Source organism: Eubalaena glacialis, chromosome 7 (genome assembly GCF_028564815.1).
Source record: "Eubalaena glacialis isolate mEubGla1 chromosome 7, mEubGla1.1.hap2.+ XY, whole genome shotgun sequence".
NCBI classification, from domain to species: domain Eukaryota; kingdom Metazoa; phylum Chordata; class Mammalia; order Artiodactyla; family Balaenidae; genus Eubalaena; species Eubalaena glacialis.
In genome coordinates, this window is record NC_083722.1 from 68667151 (window position 1) to 68689755 (window position 22605).

The following is a 22605-nucleotide window of genomic DNA, read 5'->3' on the forward strand; positions in this document are numbered from 1 at the left end:
GCAAGATTCCCTCTTCCCTCCAAAGACCAAGTTTGGCCTGGTTGGGGGGGCATATAATCCTGTTGAGAATGCACACCCTGGAGTCTGGAGTCAAACATTTGTGTTTGGATCCTGCTCCCACCCTTACTTGGAACAGTAACATGCCTCAGTGAGCTCAGCGTCTACAACTATAACAGGGGGGGCTATCCACCTTGCAGGACCATAAAGTGGAGAGTGTTGGCATCTAATTAGCATTCTTTTCTGGAAATCTACTCTCTGCCGCCTGCAGCCTAGATTCAGCCCTACCTTGCCCGAGCTTTCCAGTCTGCCCATTGCTCCCCCTTCCTTTGTCCAGCCTGCCTTTGCTTCCTGTCCTCCCCTGCTGAACTCCTACTTCATGAAAGCCCAACTCAGGCATCCCTTCCTCTGGGACACCTGTCCTGCTGTTGCTCTAACCACGGGCCCGCCACGGGGACTTCACAGTCTCTAGCAGAGCACTCTTCACTCACAGCTGCTCACGCACAGACTTATCTCCAGTTACCGTGGAAGCTGCCGTGAGGAGTACTGAAATCTGTTTGACTCTTTAACCTTGGCCATTAACGTAGGCCTGGGCACTTGCTAAAGGAGAGAACCAGTGCCTCTGGTTATCAGAGAAATTTCAAAAAGATCAAAATTTCTGGTTAGGATTTAGCACTTTCACTGCCATGGCTGGAGTTCAATTACTGGTTGGGGCACTGAGATCCTGCAAACTGCTAGGTGCGGCCAAAAAAATAAAGAAGAATTAAAAAAAAAAAAGAATAAAAAAATTTTAAAAGAATTTAAAAAATTTTAAAAAGAATGAAAAAAAAAACCATCAAAATTTCAGGCTGGCCCCTTCCCCATAGGAACTGTCCTGAAACTTATGCAAGGAGGCTTCAGGAAGAAAGGAGAAAAGGAACATTACAAACAAAAGGCACACCAAGAACTCGTACCAAAAAATTATACGATAAACATCGCAAGTGAACATGTGAACAAACAGTTCTCCAGAAAATCAGTGATGAGCAGTAAAGAGTTGATTGCTTTAGCACAGGCCTCCTGTGTAGGCTGAACTCAGTAAGCATTTATGGAGGAAATAAGTGAAAAATATTTAATTTACCATGATGTGTGTCAGTGTGTATTTCCAGGAACAAGGACACTCTCTTATATAGCTATATAAAGTGATCAATTTCAGGAAATTTAAAATTAATACAATACTATTCTACCATTATCCATATTCAAATGGTGTCAATTGTCCCAATGTCCTTTATAGCTATTTCCCCTCACCTCAAGAGTTGATTAAGAATTAGGCATGTCACTTGGGTATCGTTTCTTGTTAGTCTTCTTTAATCTAAACATTGCCTCAGTCTCTTTCTTTCACGACATCAATATTTTGAAGACTTCAAGCCAGTTATTTTGAATAATATTGCTCGGTGTGTCTTTGATGTTTCCCAAGATGAGATTTATTCTAAAATTTGGAAGGGTAGACTGTCACAGTACACGAATGAAACTTCCCACCAACATTCCTCAATTTTTTTCCCTTAAATTCTTCAATCTAGTCAAGAGATTTGTCAGTTGTACAGCTTTTTCACTGAACAGCCATGGATAAGATGGGATTTTTCCAAGCACACAGTAACTTTCTTTGACTTGTTGCATCATGGTGTGTAAAGAAATCTCAAGAGCTCATTAACCAAAATAAACTACATGAAATTGGCACACAGTGCTGCCAACACAAATAATTCCATTGCCATTCAGGCTCCTTTGCCACATAAATATTCCACAAAATGTACACCTAGGAAGAATGCTCTCTGTTCAAAAAAGTGAAAACACTTCAAAGAAACCATCACATACATAATTTTTAATATAAGAATTTACCCATGCTAATACAATATACACATTATTTTAAATGTCTCATCATATTCTGTCAAGTTGAATGTATCCTAACTTACTTCCTCTGTTCTATTGTTGGACGTTTAGATTATTTCTGGGTTTTATATTACAAATAATCCAGTATATCTCATTTTTGTATTGAGAATTATTTTTGTATTAAAAATATTCCATTGTCTCTTTAGGTATAGGTTTTCAAAAATGAAATTACTGGGTAAAAGGACTTGAACATGCTAATGGCTCTTGATACACGTTGGTAAAAGGTTATGCCCATTTCAACTTTGCCAGCAATGGATGAGAATGCCTTTTTCAATCTACCCTTGCCAACACTGAAGAGAATGCTGAAAAAAACACATTAATTTCATGAGAAAAAAAGCTACTTGAAGCATAAATCTCTATTCCCTTGCTTTCTATTGAGGTTCAACATTTCCCCATATACTTGTTAACCTGTGGATGTCCTCATCCCATAGTGATAATTTTTTAATATATCTTCTTTAGGGATATTGCAAACCCATTAGGATATCTCTAAAACATACTGTGGAGTTTATACTAAAAGGGCAGCATCCTAATTTATGAATCATGTGGACTGTGTAGAACACCAAGCAATAAGTGATCAGGTAGAAGTAAAGGATATTCGACTCCAAGTGAAAAGAAATGAAGGCTTAAGTTGTCTCAGAAAAACCAAAGCCAATGCCCCAGGCATAATCAGGAGACATGTTTTGATTTCAGTCCCAAGGATAATTTTTCTCTCTCATTCCCTGAAAACAATCTCCCAAACTGGTCTGTGTTAAAGGTAATAGCACAAAACAACAAAAATCAGAGAGAACAATTTTTATAATGAAGCAAAGAACTAAGAAGCCAATTTGTTTCCAAGGAAAGTAGAAACGCCATTCCTGAATCAGTTCGACACCAAATGATGACTGACGTGTGCATCTAGGCTCACTGAGAAAGTTCGGTTTCCTGCAGAAGATCTTAAACAACCAGTATATGTCCTTATTTATAATGTTTGACTGAATCTATGCAATAAATGGTCAAGAAGATAAATTTTTATATAATAAAAAGATGACAAAGGGAATGATTCTGTAGTATCCCATTAGCTATATAACTTCTAAAATAAGTAATCCATCATCATTCTATAATAAATTCACTGATGTTTATAAATCTCCCAAAGCTAAAAATTTTAAACTAACACTGACAACAGAAATATGTTTTAATGCAAAACATATGGAGAAAACAAACTGACGAAGCACAAACCATCTGTTCATAATTAGAGCAGTGACCATTACAAGGGAATTTTCATTTAAAATTCTTAAAATGCTTTTACTATAATAAATAACCAAACAGAACCCTAGGACAGGTAGACTCTTTTTCACTGTGATGAGAAAGAGGAAAGCTGAAGTTTTGGACTACCACCATTTTTACAGTGATTTGACATTACCTGTGTCCTCCCCAAGGAAGCCTACATTCTAATCTGAGTCCCTCCTGTAGAACCACACCACAGACAGGCCCGGGTGCTTGATATAGTCATCTACTTCTGACACAATTGGTTAATATTATCACATGGATGTCTACCCTGTATTCCTAGTGCCTTAATTTTCTGTGAGCAAGAATTTTTATTATTATAATTATTCATGGCTCCATAGTATCTCAAAAAACATATGCATATGGTAGCTACTGGATAAACAGCTAGAAATTAAACCAATGCACCAAAAATGGGATTAATTTACATAGGAAAGGAAAAGTATGTCATAGGCAGTGGGGAGTGAAACATGAGTCTAAAAAGCAGTCATCTCTGCAAATTCACAGAGCTGCTAGCCACTATTTTATTGGGATTTCACACAATACACACACAGGTATTCTTCATGTAGTTTGATGTATACAGTGTTTTAAAATCCAATTGCTCGAATATGAATATGCTGAAAGAATATCCCAGAGAGTAATATCCTAAAGTAAATCACTTCTAAACCAAGGTGAATTTCAGACTGCACAAGGAGCAGAGAAGCTGATGGTCAAAGTGGATGGCAGCACAAAGTGACCCCAAACACCATCCCCCAGCAAGACACCAGCTTTTGCCAGGTATTTAGTCTAAACAATCTATTGGAAACTAATTTTTTTGTTGGTTTCAAGAAACTGGGCAGGTTTTAAAAGCTGTTATTTATCTGAAATTTTCCATACTTGATTCGAGTCAAAATATTCCTTAAATGTTTCCCATGATGAATTTGGCAGTGTGTCTTGTACAATGCTGAGCGGTTACACAGCTTGTTACTACAGAAATAAACTCTTCTGAGGCATCCTTCAAAATGTAAAAAACTGTCAGCCCACAGGCCATACATCTGAGGCACTTTGACCTAGACGTACTTCTCTATCAAACTGACACTTAGGGAAATTTCAAGAAGCAAAACCTGCCCCATGAATCATGGACTTCTTTCCTGGACAGGTTCTTATGATGGACTTGAATAATATGGAAAAACAGGAAATGAGCTCAGCTTTTGCATCTTCTTTGATTTCAGACAATAATAATCCCAAGACTCCTGGCGATGTCCCCACAGGACATCATACAAGATTGAACCAGTGAAATTCCCAGCTTCTCCTCAGCATCCTCTTTCTGCTAACTTTAATTAAACAAGTTTGGGTGTGTTCTATCTGCATTAGACGCACTGAATGTAGACGACTGCTTAGTAAACCTCCCCTTTCTTAAAAAATAATGCCGATCAATCAATCACTGTCAGCCCCACCTGGTTGAAGGAAGATGGTGCCTCCAGTTAGCTGAGACCCTAAGGGTGCACTTGGCCACTCACCTCGCCTGCTGGCAGACGCAGCAGATCCACACCTTCTCGTGCTTCTGGTAGGAGCAGCAGCTCTTGCAGACGTTGAACTTACAGTCCCCACACCGGCGCTTGGTGTTGACAAGGAAGGTGAAGGGTGAGCAGCAGCGCATACAGCAGTGCTCCACGAACTTCTGGTGCTTGGAGAGGATGCTGCACTTGCTGCCTTCCTCATCCAGCTTCTGCTTCATCTCGCTGGGGAGCCAGGTTGGGGAAAGGGTGAGGAGAAGAGAAACAGCACATCAGGTCAGGGGGCTCCCTCCCTAAAGCACGCCACCCTGGCCCTCCCATATGGCAAGCTACCATGTAGGATCTTCCTGTAAAACACAGAAAGATCAATGGCTTGACATAGTATCCAGAGAGGAACCCTAATGGTGGATTAATTTTGTGTTCTTCTATATGTCGTATTTTCTATAAGAAAGCACAAAACCTTATTACTTATATTTCAGACACTAGTTTTAAATACAAATTATTATAAAACTAAGCACATTAAAAAGAAATCCTTTAGCTTAATTAATGTCTTTTTAAAGGAGCAGGAGATCATTTATGTTAAAATATTAATCCTTAAAACAGCCCTGCTGGGAATATGATAAATGCAATCCTGGCCCTTAATATCCCTGGAAACTGAAGCACCAGGGATTTTAAAAGCTTTCAAATCAATGTAAGTCAATAAAGATTCTCTGGGTGATGGGCTAATCCTAAACACTGGTGACTCAGAGTTGGATAAAAGTTAACCCCCTTCTTCCAAAGAGCTCGTGGATGTTCTGGGCACACAACTGGTCATGGTAATGTAAAACACAACATTGCATGCACTTTTCTCTACACTCTGAGGAGGAAAGGAGAAACCCTAAGAGGCAAGGATCTACCCCAAACACACTGAGTTACCCAGGATAAAACTGACTGGAAGTAACCAAGTTATTCTGCCTTGGCAAATTTGAGTTGTTTTTTCCTGTTCAAAGATGCACACCCACAAAGAATAACATAAAATAATTATTTTTTTCTGTATCCATTTTGTGATTGTGCAATTCACCCCAGATGAATCTATGATGTATGTGGCAAATATTTTCTTTCATTTTGAACTTGTCTTTTCAACTTTGCTTATATGGCGTCTTTCATCATTTAGAAGTGTTTAATTTTTCTGTAGTTATATCAGTCAGTCTTTTCTTCTATGGCTTCTGAGTGTTACAGCTTGCTTATTACTCCTCCCACCCTCTACCAACCACTAATCTACTTTCTATTTCTTTGAATTTGCCTATTCTTGACATTTAATATAAATGGAATCATACCATATGTGTTTAAGGTTCATCCATGTGACAGCATGTATCAGAATTTCATTCCTTTTTACAGCCAAGTAATAGTCCATTTACAGATGTACCATATTTTATTTATCCATTCATCGACTGATAGACATCTGGGTTCTTTCTACTTTTTTGGCTATTTTGAATAATGCTGCTATCGACATTCATGTATAAGTTTTTGTGTGGGCGTATCTTTTCAATCCCAGGAGTGGAATTACTGGGACATATGGTAATGCTAAATGTTTAAACTTTTAAGAAACTACCAGAGTGTTTTCCAAATCGCTGCTCCATGTTACATCCCACCAGCAACATATGAGGGTTCTGATTTTTCTGCATACTCACCAACACTTGTTATTGTCTGCCTTTTTTATTATAGCCATCCTAGGGGGTTTGAGGTGGTATCTAATTGTGCTTTTGATTTGCATTTCCCTACTAGCCATTTGTACGTAGTCTTTGGAGAAAAGTCTATTCAAATCTTTTACCCATTTTAAAATTAGAATATTTATCTTTTTCATCATTGTGTTATAAGAGTTCTTTATAATATTCTGGATACAAGTCCCTTATCAGATATATGATTGGCAAATATTTTCTCTTTCTTATATTAAACCTTATATTTTATTAGTATTTTTAGGTGTTTTTAGTACAAAGAAGGGCTGCACTAGCTCATCCCAGCCTGCTACTAGAATGGGAAATCTACATATGGTTTTATAATCTAATTTTTCACTTAACAACAACACATCATAAACATCTTTCCATGAAAATTCAAAGAGTGTTTGCAGCTTTAGCTTTCAGGTCCCCTGAGCTGGCTTACACGGCTGCCAATATACGCACAGGGCTTACTGCTCTGCACTGAGGTGCCCGATACTCATTTGTTGCTTGAGCATCAGAAGGGGAGACTACATCAGGCCAGCTGATAATTCTACAGGGTAAAATATTGTATATGTATACTTGGCTGAACAAAATATTTACAGGGAAACAGGACAGAGGTTTTTTTTCTTAAGACATGAAGAGGTTGTTATCCAGTCCCTCAGATTTAGAATAGAAGGTGAGCTAAGTTACCAACGGCTCTGACCTCTGTAAACAATATAAGAACAGCCTCAGCAATTGACCTTCTTCTATTGATATTTCAAAGACACTGAATTAAATAGGATAAAACACCCAGGAAGGAAAGTCTTTAGGGATCAAAAAAAGCTCTGTGAACTCAATGCACAAGATCATTTGAGCTTTATGAGTTTTGTTTCCTGATACACAGGACTGCAAATGCCAATGGCATTTAAAAACTCACTGAGAGTCTAATGATAAAACTGTACCAATTCCTCCAAAGTTTGTTCCAAGCAAATGGAGTGTTTTGAATCACAGTCTCAGTGGACGAATAGAATGCCCTTCTTGTGAACCATCTCTCGCTTCTCAGATTCTACTGCCCTATAGTACCTCATGGGAGAGGTCACTGAAGAATTGTATAGGATAACCTATAGTGGCTAACTGCAGAATCAACCAAGAATTATGCAAGACCAGGTACCTGCACTGAAATGTCCTGGGAAGGACCAGGCCCCCAAATGGTCAGCCATGTGGGAAAGAGTGATGGGTTTAGAGTCAGTGGCTGGGGTGTAGAGCTGAGCTCAGTCACTTCCCAAAGATCCCTCCAACCTTTCTGAGCCTCTGCCTTCTGAGAGGCAACAGTAATTCCTACTTCACAGAGTTGCCAGAGATTTTAAGTGAGCAAAACTACAATAAGCAAATAGTACTTTTCATTTTGATTAGCAAGAAATCCAGTGGTCTCAGTACCCATAACATTTGATCACACTTGTTTCTATGTCAAGAAAGTTTTGTGATAGTATCTGGGCAAAAAGGCTCAATATGTATTTGTTGCTTGAGCACTGAGTGATAGTGGGTGTGAAGTGGCATCTCATTGTGGTTTTGACTTGCATTTCCCAAATGACTAATGATGTTGAACACGGTTAGTCTGGTCTTTAGCAATGTCATCTAACATCTGGTTTAGCCTCTGCCCGATACATCACTCTGCAACGGACATATGAAAAGCTTATCAACATTTCATGGTTTCTGGGTCCACTGTGATGCCAGTTCTGATTCTCACCACGTGTTGAGAATGCATGCAGGCTCAGTGGGGCTAGAGTGTCATAAGTTAGCTGTGTCTGCCATAGGTGTAGCAGGGAGAGTGATGGCATATATGTCACTTGTTTGCTATCAAAGAGACAGTAATTCTAGCCCATAGCTATGAGCCACCACTCCATGGTCACAGGCACTGTTGTCTAGATTGCCAATTATTCACTCAGTTCACACTCACTGAGTACCTACTATTCCAGGCGCTAGGGATAAAAAGAAAACAGGACATGGTCCCTCCTCTTCATGAAACATGTATTAAAGTGGGGATTCAAATGATTGCAAACTAAATAAAATATAAAACAATTATAAGTTGTAAGACATTCTATTACAGAATAATCAGGGCACTTAGACTGAGAATGACATGGCAACCTACTTTAGACTGGTTGTGGTGACAGAAGTCTTCTTTGGGGAGGTGACATTTAAGTTGAGACTACAGGTTGAGAAGGGGCTAGCCCGATAGGAAAAAAAAATAGCATAACAGGCAGAGAGAACAGCAGAGGAAAAGAGCTTAATGTTGGGGAAAGGGGAGGGAAGACAAGACACAGGCCCTGGAAAGGAGTTTGGATCTTATCCTACGTGCAGTGGGAAGTTATTGAGGCCGGTGAGCAGGAACAGAGCAGGATCCAATTTCCATTGTAATAGCGCCTGCTGTTACATTAAGGCCGACTTCTAGGGGGCCATGTGTGGAAGCCTGGAGAGCAATGCATTCATCTAGGTAGCTGGCTGAGGTTTGGACCAGGGTAGGAGCAGAGGAGATGGAGAGGAGTGGACAGATGCATGGCACACCTGCTGAAGGATCTGACACGGGGGCAGAGGGAAAGAATGAACCAAGAACCATTCTCAGGTTTACAGCTTTTGTGGGGAGTGAAGCTGTTTATGGAGCAAGGGAAGACTACGATAGTAGAAGCATGTTTTACTGAAAACTGTGAGGCATCTAAAGGGATTTGCCAGGTGGACAATTGATAGGTGTTTGTGCATCTCAGAGGAGGGATCTGGGCCAACTGTGTAAGTTTGGGAATTATCTTCAGACACATCTCCATAAATATAGGAATGGATGAGTCACCCTAGGGAAGAGAGGGCAGCAAGGGGAAAATAAGAGAGCATAGAAACAAGTCAGGGAAACCCCAAATGTTTAAACTCAGGCTGAAACTTGAAGAGGCGAAGCCAGACAAAGAGACTGAGAAAGACACCAAAGGAAGAAGATGTTTCAGGGAGAGAATGGCTGTGTCTGCCGTGAAGGCAGAGCAGTGTCCACTGGATTTGGCAACAGGGAGGTCACAGGTGGCCCTGACAAAAGCAATTTCACTGTGAGGGGGGTAGGGGGAGTGAGGCAGGAGCTACTGCTGTGGACTGCAGGGTGAACAGGAGGTGAGGTAGTGGATCAATCACAGAATGACTCTGCCAATAATGTTATAAATGCTAAGAGCAAGGCTCCAGAGGGTGAACCCAATTGATAGGAATAATAATAGTCATAATAATTTAAAAGTATGTTTTGCTTTTAATCTGTCATGGGTAATATCACTCTCTCACTGTGTAATTTCAGGCAGAATCATTTTGCTGCCCCCTGATGGTGTTATCAAAATTCATTTAAGGTTAATAGAGTTCACTGTATCACAGTACAGAAAATAAACACTTAAAGATTCCCTCTGGATGGTGGAGTTAATAGACACACACCAAATACACTGTGATTACCAGCTCTGAAAGGAAGCAGACCATTTTAAACCAGAACTTTGGACGGTCCCTTTAGCCCCATAAACCAGAGCATCATGTTTCATATGAGCATTGTCTGTAAGGAGTTACGGGAGCTCCATCAACCTGAATTTCTTCAGACAGCTTAATAAACAATGGATGCTGGGGAGAGGGTGAGGGGTGCTGGCTCTGCTCCTGATGGCTCAAGGGGGTGAGGGCTGGGATGGTTAAAACCTTTCTGTATCTTGAAACATTTTTGCTGGTTACCATCACTATGTAAGAAGAATAATGATATTGAAAAATTTGGGGTCACTAAAGAGAGCCATAGTTTATATTTAACATGTTCAACCTCTAATCTACGAAGGAATTTACCATCACAATTCAGAAAAAAAGGTGGTAAAATGAATGCACATTTACGTAAATAACCTCTATGGAATCCACTGAAGTTTAAGTAAAAAGAATGGAAACAGACAGTAAGCTCCATGTTTCATAAAACGAAGGAATTCCCACAACCCACCACTTCTAAAATAGACTATGGAAGAAGTTTAGTGATATTTGGGATCTGGAGGGAAGATGGTGAAATCAGACACACATCCATCCTACCTTGAGCAGACAGAGGTATCGAAATACAAATGAGGGCACCCCAGGGGCATTATAATTCTTTCCTTGAAAAGAAGAATGGCCAGGTCACCAGAGAAGCTGGGACCTTCACCCTGTGGACTCACATCAATATCACAGTGTATCAGAGTTTCATTACAAGCCCAGGCTGGCCAGGAGCATGTGAAAAAGAAGACCCAAAGGGCATCTAGCCTGCAAGAGGGGTCACACCTCCACGGTGGTAGGCTCATCAAATCAGATGGGAAATGTCTGGGAGGGACATCCCCAGCTGAAGCTGATTACCTTCCCAGCTCACTTACCTTCCAGCATCGTCCCTCTCACCTGCAAACAGCTAGGTCTGCTTTCCCTCCTGGGTTTTCACAAAGCAGTTATTCAATCACTACCTTCACAACTCAGGAAAGTAGGGAGGGCAATCATATTTCCCACCTCCTCAAATTAGCCGTAGTGCATGAAACAGAACAGACCCTCCATTTAACAGCTATGAATGACTTCACTTAAGCACTAGCCCAAGAGGAATGGAGGTGTGGGGGCTGAGAATAAAAGAGGCTGACAGAGAATGTTCTAGATACAAAATAAATAATACAAAATAAAGCAAGCTTTCCTTTCCACCAACCTTGCCTCTTTATTGGCTTTTAAAAAAATTTATTTATTTTATTTTATTTTTGGCTGCATTGGGTCTGTGTTGCTGCGCGCGGGCTTTCTCTAGTTGCGGCGAGCGGGGGCTACTCTTCATTGTGGTGTGCAGGCTTCTCATCGCGGTGTCTTCTCTTATTGCGGAGCACGGGCTCTAGGCGCAGGGGCTTCAGTAGTTGTGGCTCGCGGGCTCTAGAGCGCAGGCTCAGTAGTTCTGGCGCACAAGCTTAGTTGCTCCGCGGCGTGTGGGATCTTCCCGGACCAGGGCTTGAACCCGTGTCCCCTGCATTGGCAGGCGGATTCTTAACCACTGCGCCACCAGGGAAGCCCTTTATTGACTTTTGAGTGGCGAGAACCTAGTCCCACTTTCCGTAACAGATTCTGGCTCCCAATGTGAGGCCGCACTCTCGTGGTATCTAGCTCCCCGGGGTTTTCCTGAGTAGAGCTGCCAGCCATGACGACATGCTGGGATGGTTGTGATGAGCCCACTGCTTGTGGCTAGCTGGTCCTGAGAGGGGACTTGTGGGGATGTTCCTAGTAGGTGCTGAAACCATTTGTTTCGGGGATTCTCCCTATTTCTTCCATGCTGGGCACTGACTGCCAGCATAGGCTTTTTCCTTGGTGGAACAGAAACATGCATCGGAAAGAGCTGATGAGCTCCAAGACTAAGTCTCCCAGTGTGCACCTGGGCAAACTTCTCTTTTGAGCATGAAGTGCTATTTGGGCATTTGAGAGTTGAGGATCATTTGTGAGCACAAGGTGCTATTTGGGCATTTTGCCAATTGGTTCTGACGTGTGTCTGACGTTGAGGACCCTTTGTGTTGGGGAAATGTTTGGGACTCCATATCGGTTATCGTCTTGGAGGATTTGTGACAGTTGTCTTTTGGTGTGTGAGTGTGTATTCCATTTGTGTGATTGGTATTCTCATTGCCTTTTGTAAAATGGGAAATTCAGGTTCAATTCAGTAAGAAAAATTTTAGCTATGAACCAATGACTAAGAAAAACAAAGATGATTTTTTTTTTAACACGGTGTAGCTAACAGTATTCTTCAGAGAAAATTGGTTAAGATGAAACTCTTTTGAAACTCCAAAACTGGTTGTTTTTGCATATGCAGTTAGAGAAAGCTAGCTTGATAAAAATACTGTTTTCAGAATTCTGACCCTGAGAGAACAAAAATATGCCTAGGAGAAAGCTTGAAGTTAACTCTTATCATGTCCTTGAAATGCAAACACAGCCCATTCTGCCTGACACTTCAGCCTTGGGTTAATTAGTAGAACTTCAAAAGATGTTTGGGTTCATCACTTATTTGCAAAGCATAAATAGAGACACAGACATAAAGAACAAACGTATGGATACCAAGGGGGTAAGGGAGGGTGGGATGAATTGGGAGACTGGGATTGACATATGTACACTACTATGTATAAAATAGATAACTAATGAGAACCTACTGTATAGCATAGGGAACTCTATTCAATGCTCTGTGGTGACCTCAACGGGAAGGAAATCCAAAAAAGAGGGGATATATGTATACGTATAGCTGATTCACTTTGCTGTACAATAGAAACTAACACAACATTGTAAAGCAACTACAATAAAAATTAATTAAAAAAAAGATGTTTGGGTTCATTAAACACGCATCTTGTCCCACATTAAAGAGAAACTGTGCTATGAGAAAAATGTATGTTTTTAGAGGTTATAGAATATGTTCTTCAGTTTGCCGATCAGAAAATGCTGATATAAAAAATAGTTCAATGACTTGTTTCTTGGTGTTGTTAAGGTCTTTTAAAGGTTAAAAATTGTAATATGTAAAAATGATAAGGGAAGCATTTCAGTGTGTAAAGCAAGTAGGATATGTGTTGTCGGTGAGAGAAGGTATAAAAAAATGAAAATATTTTTGCTGAGGGATAAAAGAAGGATTAATTTTGTCCTAAAGCTGGTTGTTTCTGGATGGGAAAAAAAAGGAGAAAGAAAGTGATAAAAGTTTGTTAAAAAAAAAGGAACTTCGAGAAAAGAATTTTGTACGTTGTTAAGACAAAGATTAGATCGAATTTAATTAGATAAATGAATTTTGTTATTAATAGTAAACTGATGCAAGACTGAGTTTGGTTTTCTCTCCGTTAAGAGAACAAAGTTTTTCTAAACAAATTAGGATTATTTGGTATGTTTAATTATACAGAAAATACTTTGTCAAATAATAAACATTGTCAAATAATAATGATAAACATTCTTAGGTTATATACATATCATTAATATAAGTGTTCTAGAAGTTATATGAAGTTTCTAAAATTTGAGTATGTTCTGGCATTATGTTTCAGTCATACTTCTAGTTATAAATTGTCTAGTGAAGTTGTCACAGAGTATAACTTAACTCCTTATTATGTGTACTTGCTGGCTTTAAGACTTGCTGGCTTTAAGTCTACTGCTTGAAGCACATGTACAATGTTTGTGTGACAATTGGGTATAACTGATAAAATGTATAGGCTATAAAATGTTTCCCCATCAGCATACCTCTGTACTGGTTTGTTATGTCTGATTAGTTTTCTCCCAGCGTGAATAACTAGGCCAATATATAAACAAAAAGTAGGCCTAGCACCAAGGGACATGAATAGACCCAGAGCCGGCAACTGAGCCACTCTGGCAATGTTGGAAAAATACATTGATTATCAGTGCTCTCATGGAAAGATTTGCTATTAAAAAGGGAAAATGGTGGAAGAAATTTTCCCATATTGAGGTATGGGGAAGTCATCCTGGCTTATACATGATTAAATTAAACTTTAGGCTAACCAAAACAGCCTAAATGTTGTGGCCTATTAAACATATATTGTACATCTGCTTTAACCATTAAGGAAAAAAAACACATTCAGAGAATAATACAAGGATGCATTTTGATTATTATCCTCATTGTAATATGTCTGCTAATTTTCAAATGTTTGTCCAAGTACTATGACAAAGTAATCAAAGAGAGAGGTAATGTTTTCACATTACAAAATATTGATGCTAAGCTTGGAACTCGAGATTATTTACAACTCTATGTCCGTTCCCCAAATTAGGCAGGACTATGCCCCACTTCAGCAGGAAGTAGCCACAGCGGTTGTTGCCCCATTCCCTCAAAGATTTGGGGAAAATTGGAACAGAAATGAAACTAAAACCAAGGTCCCCTGCCAAGTTTATGATTAACCTCTCTATCCAAAATTCCCTTTCTGGTTCTGTACCTGTCCCTCCTCAAGATTGAGGAATATCAAAGAAAAGGTGGGTTTGAAATGGAACAGGACCCTATGGTCCTTCCCCCACATGTTTTCCACCTGCCTTTTGTCTATGGAAAAACTTTAGCCAAAGAATAAGTTTAATCAGAGAAGTGATAAAATGCAGAAGCAAAGGAAAGCAGTCAAGCAAGACACAATAATAACAGTTTAGTCATTAAGCAAAGTCAAGGACATTTAGTTCCTCCTCAAGGGCTATAGATAATATTCAAAGCCATATCCTTTGAGCTGTTTTATAGATACTGAAAACTCCACCAGGTGGAAGATGTTAACTACACGATGACCAGACTGTAGCCATGACATAAGCTGCCACATGAGTCTGCACCCCCCACCCCTTTGCCAGCCTCTGAAATAGAGCAAACTTTTCTTTCCACCAGCTGTGCCTCTTTATTGGCTTTTGAGCGGTAAGCAGCCAAACCCCACTTTCAGTAACAGTATGTATATATTTTAATATTTTGAAGCCAGCAGTAGGTTAACCTGAGCTGACCAGGGTCACTGACCACTGTGTGCTGGGCAGATTCACAAGAAAGCTGCTCCTGCTGTTTACAGTGGACAGAGGAGCATAACTAAAGTTGTGAGACAAACTGGAAATAGGGTGACCATGTATAACTACCAATCCATGTGTCTCTAGATCCCCATCATATTATGAAATACGTATGAAAAAATATATACAAAGTAAACTGGATATTAACATTGTTACAAGACCACATCTGTAAGTCCTGATTTCAAATAATTTTGCTCATTAATATGGCTTCATTTCATTATTTAACTCATGGGATTTATAAGTAAATATTTATACATTTGAATGTGAAGTAAATTTATGGAAATAAAAAAGTGCTTTTATGTCTTTACATACTAGGAACTGGCCTAAGGTTTTATTTTTCAGATGGTTCCTTCACTTAGATTGAAAGTCACTGAACGAGGATGCCTTGAGGCTGTAGCTTTTGAGCTTTCTCATTTTATGTATTTGTTTTTGTTTTTTTTTTTTTGCCTAAAAGAGCTTCTAAGGTTGGAGTGGGGATTATTTATCTTCCATATGCCCCAGGATGTCTACTTTCCTGCTTCTAATTCTGTCAGTAAAGGTTGGTTCATTAAACAAAAAAAGGGAAAGAACTCAGGACAGAAACTGCATCCACCTTCAGCTGCTGCAGTGCTTTGCCTCGACTGGGTGTAATCACAGGGCAGGTGTCTGGGTCCACACAGGAGGCTTGGGCAAACACGGTGGGAAGTGACACTGTCCCTGTGAGAAGAGGGATAAGCTCAAAGCCTGGCTATGATCTTGGTGCTATGTTAAGGTCAGACGTGTGTTAATTTTCTTCCATACTTAGGCAGCCTAAGACACTGAACCCAGAAGGAAAACCCAATCCATGATTGATGCCTGGTCATTGCAGAGGAGGAAAGACAGAGGGAGGGGAGGGAAGATACCCATTCTCCTCTCCTTCCTCATTGACAGACACTGAGTTTGAGCTGAGCCATTGCCTCCCAGAATCAAGACCAGGCTTCCCAGCACCCCTTGCAGCTACATGCGGCCATGTGACTAAGTTCTGGCCCATGAGATAAAAGTGGAAGGGAGGTGTGTTACATAGGGTGCTTAGAGGGAGCTCACTCCGCCAGAAGGGGCTCCCTTTTGTCTTTCTGCTTTTCCTCCCCCATCTCATTCTGTGTTCATGATGGCATGAGCTCTAGCTGCTAACCCGATCTATGATTTGACCTTGGGAAATGGTGTGGATCAAAAACAAAGGCTCTTGGGTCCTCAGTGATATGGCGGAGCTGCCACACTAGTCCTGAACCCACCCCTGAATTTCTTCTATGTGAAAGAGAAATAAATTCTATCCTGTTTCAGCACTGTTTATCTATTGTCATTTTGGGTTTTTCTCTTGTACACCGATAGACCTGATTCTGAGAAAGGAGAGCAGGGCAAGTGTCAAGTAGAGTGAGAGCAAAGTAAGGATGGGAAGGGGAGGCTGAGTGATGAGGCAGAGAGTGGCAGGGTTCTGAGCAAGATGGAATGGAAAGGAAAGCAGGATGACACAAGCAGTCCATAACGAAGATCATTTATCCCAAAAGTGGTAGCAGGGCCAGGGGAGGGATGTCAACTTGAAGCTGCCACACTGAGCTGGTGAACCAATGCAAAGCACAGCATTGTATATAGAAACACGCTAAACCCACCACAGAGTGGGGCTGGGTGTGAGGATGGTCTAAAACTGACCCAGTTGTAGGGCAACTTTCTTTGCAAGGGCTTCTGATGCATCCTAGCTCACTGGCTCACTAGGGGCTGCTCTGTCCTTCTCTTGGAACCATGGGAAGCACAGAGGCCTGTCTATCAGGAGCCCTCATTTCACAGGACTGTGAGGTCTGTAACTGGTCACTGCTACTTGTCCCCTCTATGACTCCCTCCTTCTAGAATTTCTGGGGAGGCCCAGAGTTCCTCTGCCCTTTCTCCTCCCCTCCAGGCACTGGATGCCAGAGGAAGCTCTGCTGTCACCTTGGTGGCCACTTCCCAAGGCCAGCTTTCCATGAGTTCCTGGTGGCCAAATGCCTCACGTCTTGGCACTGCTCTTTCTCCTTGGCCTTGCTGTCCAGCAGAATCACCAGAAATCTCCCGGCTCTGTGCTTCAAAACAGCCAGTACTGCCCCATTCCCACTGGCCTTTCCCTGCCTGGATATATAGCTCCCCTGATTGGCTTGCCCTTGAATGGCTAGCCATCTTCCTAGGACTCTCTCTTTTGTTGTCCTTACTTCCTAGTTCCCAGGACAGCATTCCTTTTCCTACATTCAACCTCCCTTGGATGGAAAAAGGAAAAATCATCTTTATTGAGAAAGTGCTGCATGAAGAGCACAGGTCTGGCATTGGGAAGCCTGGGAGAGAATCCTGACCTGGTATTTCAGTTCTCTGACTTCAGTTTTACTCATCTGTAATATGGGGCCAATAATGTTCACCTCACAGAATTGTTGGAAGGACTAGAAATACACACTCATAGCACCTGTACATCATGGGCATGTGATAAATCACTGTTGGGTTTTTTTTGTTTTTTTTTTTTAAACATTGTAATGATATTCTTAGCATCAGTATGACCATTTAATGGGACCATTGAGAAATGCAGTTTTTCTAGGATATGGCATCTCCAGCGATTTAAGGGATTTCTGACCCCAGGAGACAGCCCTGTCCATCCAGAAGACCTATGTCCCCTTGAAGCCCATCTCAAATTGCTTCTCAGTGGGGCTGCTCAGGAAGTCCCAAGCCATCGCTCCTCCATGGTGACCCTGCCTAGGACAGACCCTCAGCAGCAGCAGGGTCTGGCCAGCTCCACATTGGGGCTATGCAGCTCTGAGCTCCCTGTCCGTCTGACATAGCTCTCGACACTGCTGGAAACTTCACTCCAGCAAGGAACCCCTGTGCTGCTACTTCTTCCCCCTCCCTGCCCTTCCATTTGCCTTGGCTTTCCCAACAAGGAGTCCTGCCATCCCACCCACAGCCCTGGGGCAAGGGCAGGCAGGAGGAGCTTCAAGCAAGGAGAAAGAAAACGCTCAGGAAGCGGACTGACTCAGCGGAGTCTCTGCCGGAAACATCCTCCCACGTGTGCATCCCTAAGGTTGCCTGGTACTGTCTGGACACAAGGAAATGAGAAGACGAGAGGCAAAACTGACCACAGAGAACCCGAAATTCTGTACACTTCTCATTCCTTTAATAATAACACACTTGGAATAAGTGTGTTTTCTGGCTTTGGAACTGTCAGGCTTCCTGAGGTTGAATATCCACATGGAGAGCTGTGATGTCAGGTGTCCCGCAGGGTCCTGCTGTAAGTACCAACATCGCTGAAGAGCTCTCTCCCCAGCTCTGCCTTCCAGCACACACTCCTCAGTGTCTGAGACGCCTCTTCATTCTGGAGTCACAGTGACAGTCCGCTGCCCCCACCCCCCCACCCCCTTCCTACCACACTATCCTGTTTACCTGGAGAGAAAACTGGGGCCAAAGTGGGGACTTAAAGCCTGGCTAAGCCAGAGAACAGGGTCTGAAGTTGAATACACAAAAGACCATTTGGGAAAGAGAGACAGTAGTAGGTTAATGGCCTTCAGAGGCTTCAGTTATACATTTTTATTTTAATAATACGTTAAAATGTGTGTCCTGAAGCCTACATCTAAATTTATCCATTGCTTTAAAATTTTTACCGAATAAATTCTTCCCTTGTTGAAATTTCTATCTTTTGCTTTTATAAATGAATCCTACATAATTTATGTGGTCCTTTATTAAATAAACATATATGGATATGCTACCTGGTGCTGTATAATGGTGTAAATGCAAGGTGGTTCAGACATAAAAAGGGACAGAATCATGGAGGGCAAATAACAGGGAGCATGAGAACTGTACTTGAAGGCCCTCCAGAGGGCTAAACTGAGCAGGGAGAGCTGGAGAAGTCTAAAATGGCATTTTTGAAAACCTGTGTGATGGTTAATGTTAGAGGTCAACTTGGCTGGGTCACAGGGTACCCAGATATTTGGTCAAACATGTCTTGATGTTGCTGTCAAAGTATTTTTTAGAACATCTGAATCACTAGCCTTTGGGTAACGCAGATTACCTTTGGTAATGTGGGTGGGCTTCATCCAGTTAGATTTTAAAAAATTTTTATTTTATATTGGAGTATAGTTGATTTACAATGTTGCGTTAGTTTCAGGTGTACAGCAAAGTGATTCAGTTATACATATACATTTATCTATGATTTTTCAGATTCTTTTCCCATATAGGTTATTACATAGTAGTATTGAGTAAAGTTCCCTGTGCTATACAGTAGGTCCTTGTTGATTATCTATTTTATATATAGTAGTATGTATATGTTAATCAGCTGGATTTTTAACAAAAAGACTGGCCTCCCCCAGAGGAGAGGGAATTCTGCCAGCAAACTGCCTTTGGACTTGAGCTGCAACTCTGGGTCTCCAGCCTGCCAGCCCACCCTGCAGATTTTCGATTTACCAAGCCCCTACAATTATGTGAGTCTCTTCCTTAAAATCTCTCTCTTTCTCCACACACACACACACACACCCCTACTGGTCCTGTTCCTCTGGAGAACCCTGACTACTCCATCCTGTCATGGGCAAGGAGTCACATTAGGTTACCTACATACCTTACCAGCATGGGCAGAAGGAGGAACTGAGGTTCACATAGGTTGAATGACCTTCTCTCATCTCAGAGCCAGTGAGGGATTGAGAGAGGGTTTTAACCCAGGTCGTGAGCACTGAGGGGGAGAGGACATCTGGGCTAGGCTGGGAGCATCCCTGTGCCTTTGCTTCTCTATCCCTTTCCTCCCACGACTTCCTCATTGGATCCCCTATTTTAAAAATGACCTCTGTGCATGTTTTTTTTAAACATATTTAAACAAATGCAAAATCAGAGGGCAGCCTGCTCAGCAGCTCATAGAAGAACACTGGCTGGCCGAGGCCTCAGGGCTATTATCTCAAGATGAATTGTCCCTTGACAACTGATCAGGTCTATTTTGAAACTGCTTTCTCCATGGCTGGATGCATTAGCTTGAAACAGAGTTCTGCCAAAAATAGAGGTTGCCTCTGTCTCCAAGTGACCCTGAAGACTAAACCAATATGAGTTACTTCTCTGAAGCAAAGAGATTTTCCTGAAGCATGTGCTGAGGCCATCACATACATGCAGAGGAGAAACTGGCCCTCACATCAACATGCCCCCACTCCCTTTGGCTACGTAAGGGAAACCACCATGGTGATTTTCCACTTAACCCTGCAGCTATCTTCATGACTTGAATAGTACCCACAGTGAGTGCAGATGCTAGACAGTGCATGCAGCAAATATACAATGTTCTGGAGCTACACTGTTAGTCTTCATAATGATGGGATAGCATGATTAATGTTTAACATGAAAACTTCTAGGAAGGGTGGGTGCTCAATCAGATTCCTCAGGTGAGTCCATGGATGTCATCTCATGGACACCTCAGATTTAACACATTTTAGATTGTTGATCTGTCCCTGCAAAGCTGCTCCTGCCCCAGGCTTGCCGGGCTCAGTGAATGTCCCCTCCATCCGCTCAACTGCTAAAGCCACAGGACATCTTCTTGGTCTCGCCTTTCCTTATGTAGCATAGTCAACCCAGGTTCTACACTTTCTAGATCCTAAATAGAAAATATCTGGCATCCATCTACTTGTTTCCATCTTTGCCGTTACCTCCCCCCGACCCCCAGTCCAACCCAGTCTCATCTCCCCTGGGACCAGGGCAATGGCATCTTTCTAAACTGAAGACACTTCCTCGTCTTCGAATCTCCATCTGTAAACTACAGCAAAGGAGGACCTTTAAAAAATGAAAATCTGATTGGGTCACCCACCTGCTTAACAGGCGTTCACAGATTTCAGTTTTTCTCAAGATATAATAGGAGCCCACATGGCCTGTGAGCCTCCAAACACACCCCCTCCCTTGATGCTCTAACCACACCGCCTCTTCAGTTTCTTGCTATTCTTTGAAAATGCCATGTTCTTGCCTCTTCTGAGGCTTTTCCATATTATCTCTCTTCTTGAAAGCTCCTCTTGCCAATATTCACTCAGCCCAAGTCCATTCACTCTCCGCCACTTCCCCATGAAAGGCCTTCCCTCATCCTTCAGAGTAAACTAAGTCTCGCTGTGATTCTCTCTCATAGCACTTAAGTTTTCTCCTTGACAAACATTTCACAATTTCTAATTATAAATGTGTGTATGTGCATTATATTTATATTTTAGTATATTTTGTTTAATGTCTGTTTCGCCACTATAGACTCAATTACAAAGGAGATTTGCAAAGTATTACACGATATTACACATACTGTGTTGCAAAATATACTCAAGATACTCAGCAGATGAGCACGACATGTGTCCAGCACCACTGCCATACTCAAACCTGGGCCATTAGCTGTGAGGAGCCACACTGCTATGATCCCATCATGAAATATTTCATTTTGATGCCCATGAAGTCAAATCACATTGTTTCAAATCACCTCCCTATGAAGCCTACTTTCTATGTTTTAATACTCTCATCTGTATCACTTTGAAAACCATGATTGTTCTAGCTTATTAATTTCGTGCATCTGCTTTGACATTGGAGCCATGAACAAAGAGAGGGTGTATTGGCCAACGAAGCCAGAGAATGAACATAATTAATTATAGAAATAACACCTGATGGTAAAATGAGTTCTGAGACATAAACAAGTGTTATTTCATGCATTGAACAAATATTGACTTGATACTGGCTTTCTCATAGCACAGTGTCAGGTACTATGGGTCACAGAGGTGGATTAATAAGACAGGAGCCTGCAACGTACGGGAGCAGATGAACACGGAACTCCCAAAACAAGGGGGATTAGGAAGAAGCAGGATGTGGATGACCCGGCATGAGCCCAACACAGGGTGGGCCAGATTCCATGGCCTGCAGTGGAACTCTGACCCTATAGCACAGACCACTTTCATCCTGTCCCAGCATCATGGCGGAGGGTGGAAACCTGTCCTGGACATTGCAGATTTCTTTCTGACAAGGCTTCTGCTTTGTGGCTCGAAGTTCTATCAAATATATAGTCTCTAACATTTTGCTGGTTCCTTTGACTAGAGTAAGACCCTCAGGTAAAGGTAAAAAAGTATAATACTTTAAGAGTTTGGAAGAGAAGACATCAGGGTGGTACAGCAGAAAGTTTAGGAACTCAAAGCCAGACATGCCTGCACTGACATCCACTGAATTGAAACATGTTCATGGACACCTAAGGGGTTTCAAGAAGTAGGGCTCTAGAAGAGCTATATACTCTCGGAAACTGTCTGAAGTTTTTGCATAGTAAAAAAAATTGTCCAAAAGGAAAGATGGCAGATGGGAATAGTAGGAATTTCATAAACATCACAGTCAGACTTGGGCTGCATCAGCTGTGCAGCACTTACCTGGCCCTGGGCAAATTATTCATGTACACACCCCTCCAAGCTTAGTTTTCAGGTCAGAAAAACAATATGAATTATACCATGTGGCCAGAGGTGTGAGCTTTTCAGAAACAGAAATAGGAATACGATAATCCCAATACTAAATGAGTGCGGTCCTCACCTGGTTGGGGAGGCATCTTCATTCACATCAGGGTGTGCCAAAAGATGTGAGGAGAAAGAGTATATAGAGCTAGCCACAAAAGTATAGAATCTCCAAAAATTGTTGGAATGCAGAAAAGTGCACTAAGGGAAGCCAGACCATTGCCTTCTCTTCACCCTACCATGCTTTATCCACAGCAATCATTGTAAGTCAGTGCATTAAATTTCCAATGC

General features: G+C 41.6%; 1 protein-coding gene across 3 annotated transcripts in view; it reads right to left on the minus strand.

The window, feature by feature from the left end:
- Nucleotides 1-22605, minus strand: part of MYRIP (myosin VIIA and Rab interacting protein) — a 224192-nt gene that overhangs the window by 111349 nt on the left and 90238 nt on the right. For 2 of the 3 annotated variants that reach the window (XM_061196590.1, XM_061196589.1), the window contains exon 3: nucleotides 4680-4901. In XM_061196590.1, the coding sequence (XP_061052573.1) occupies nucleotides 4680-4901 (222 nt within the window). Of the gene's footprint in view, nucleotides 1-4679; nucleotides 4902-22605 lie in introns of those variants that run through there. The other variant, XM_061196591.1, reaches the window with a different exon arrangement.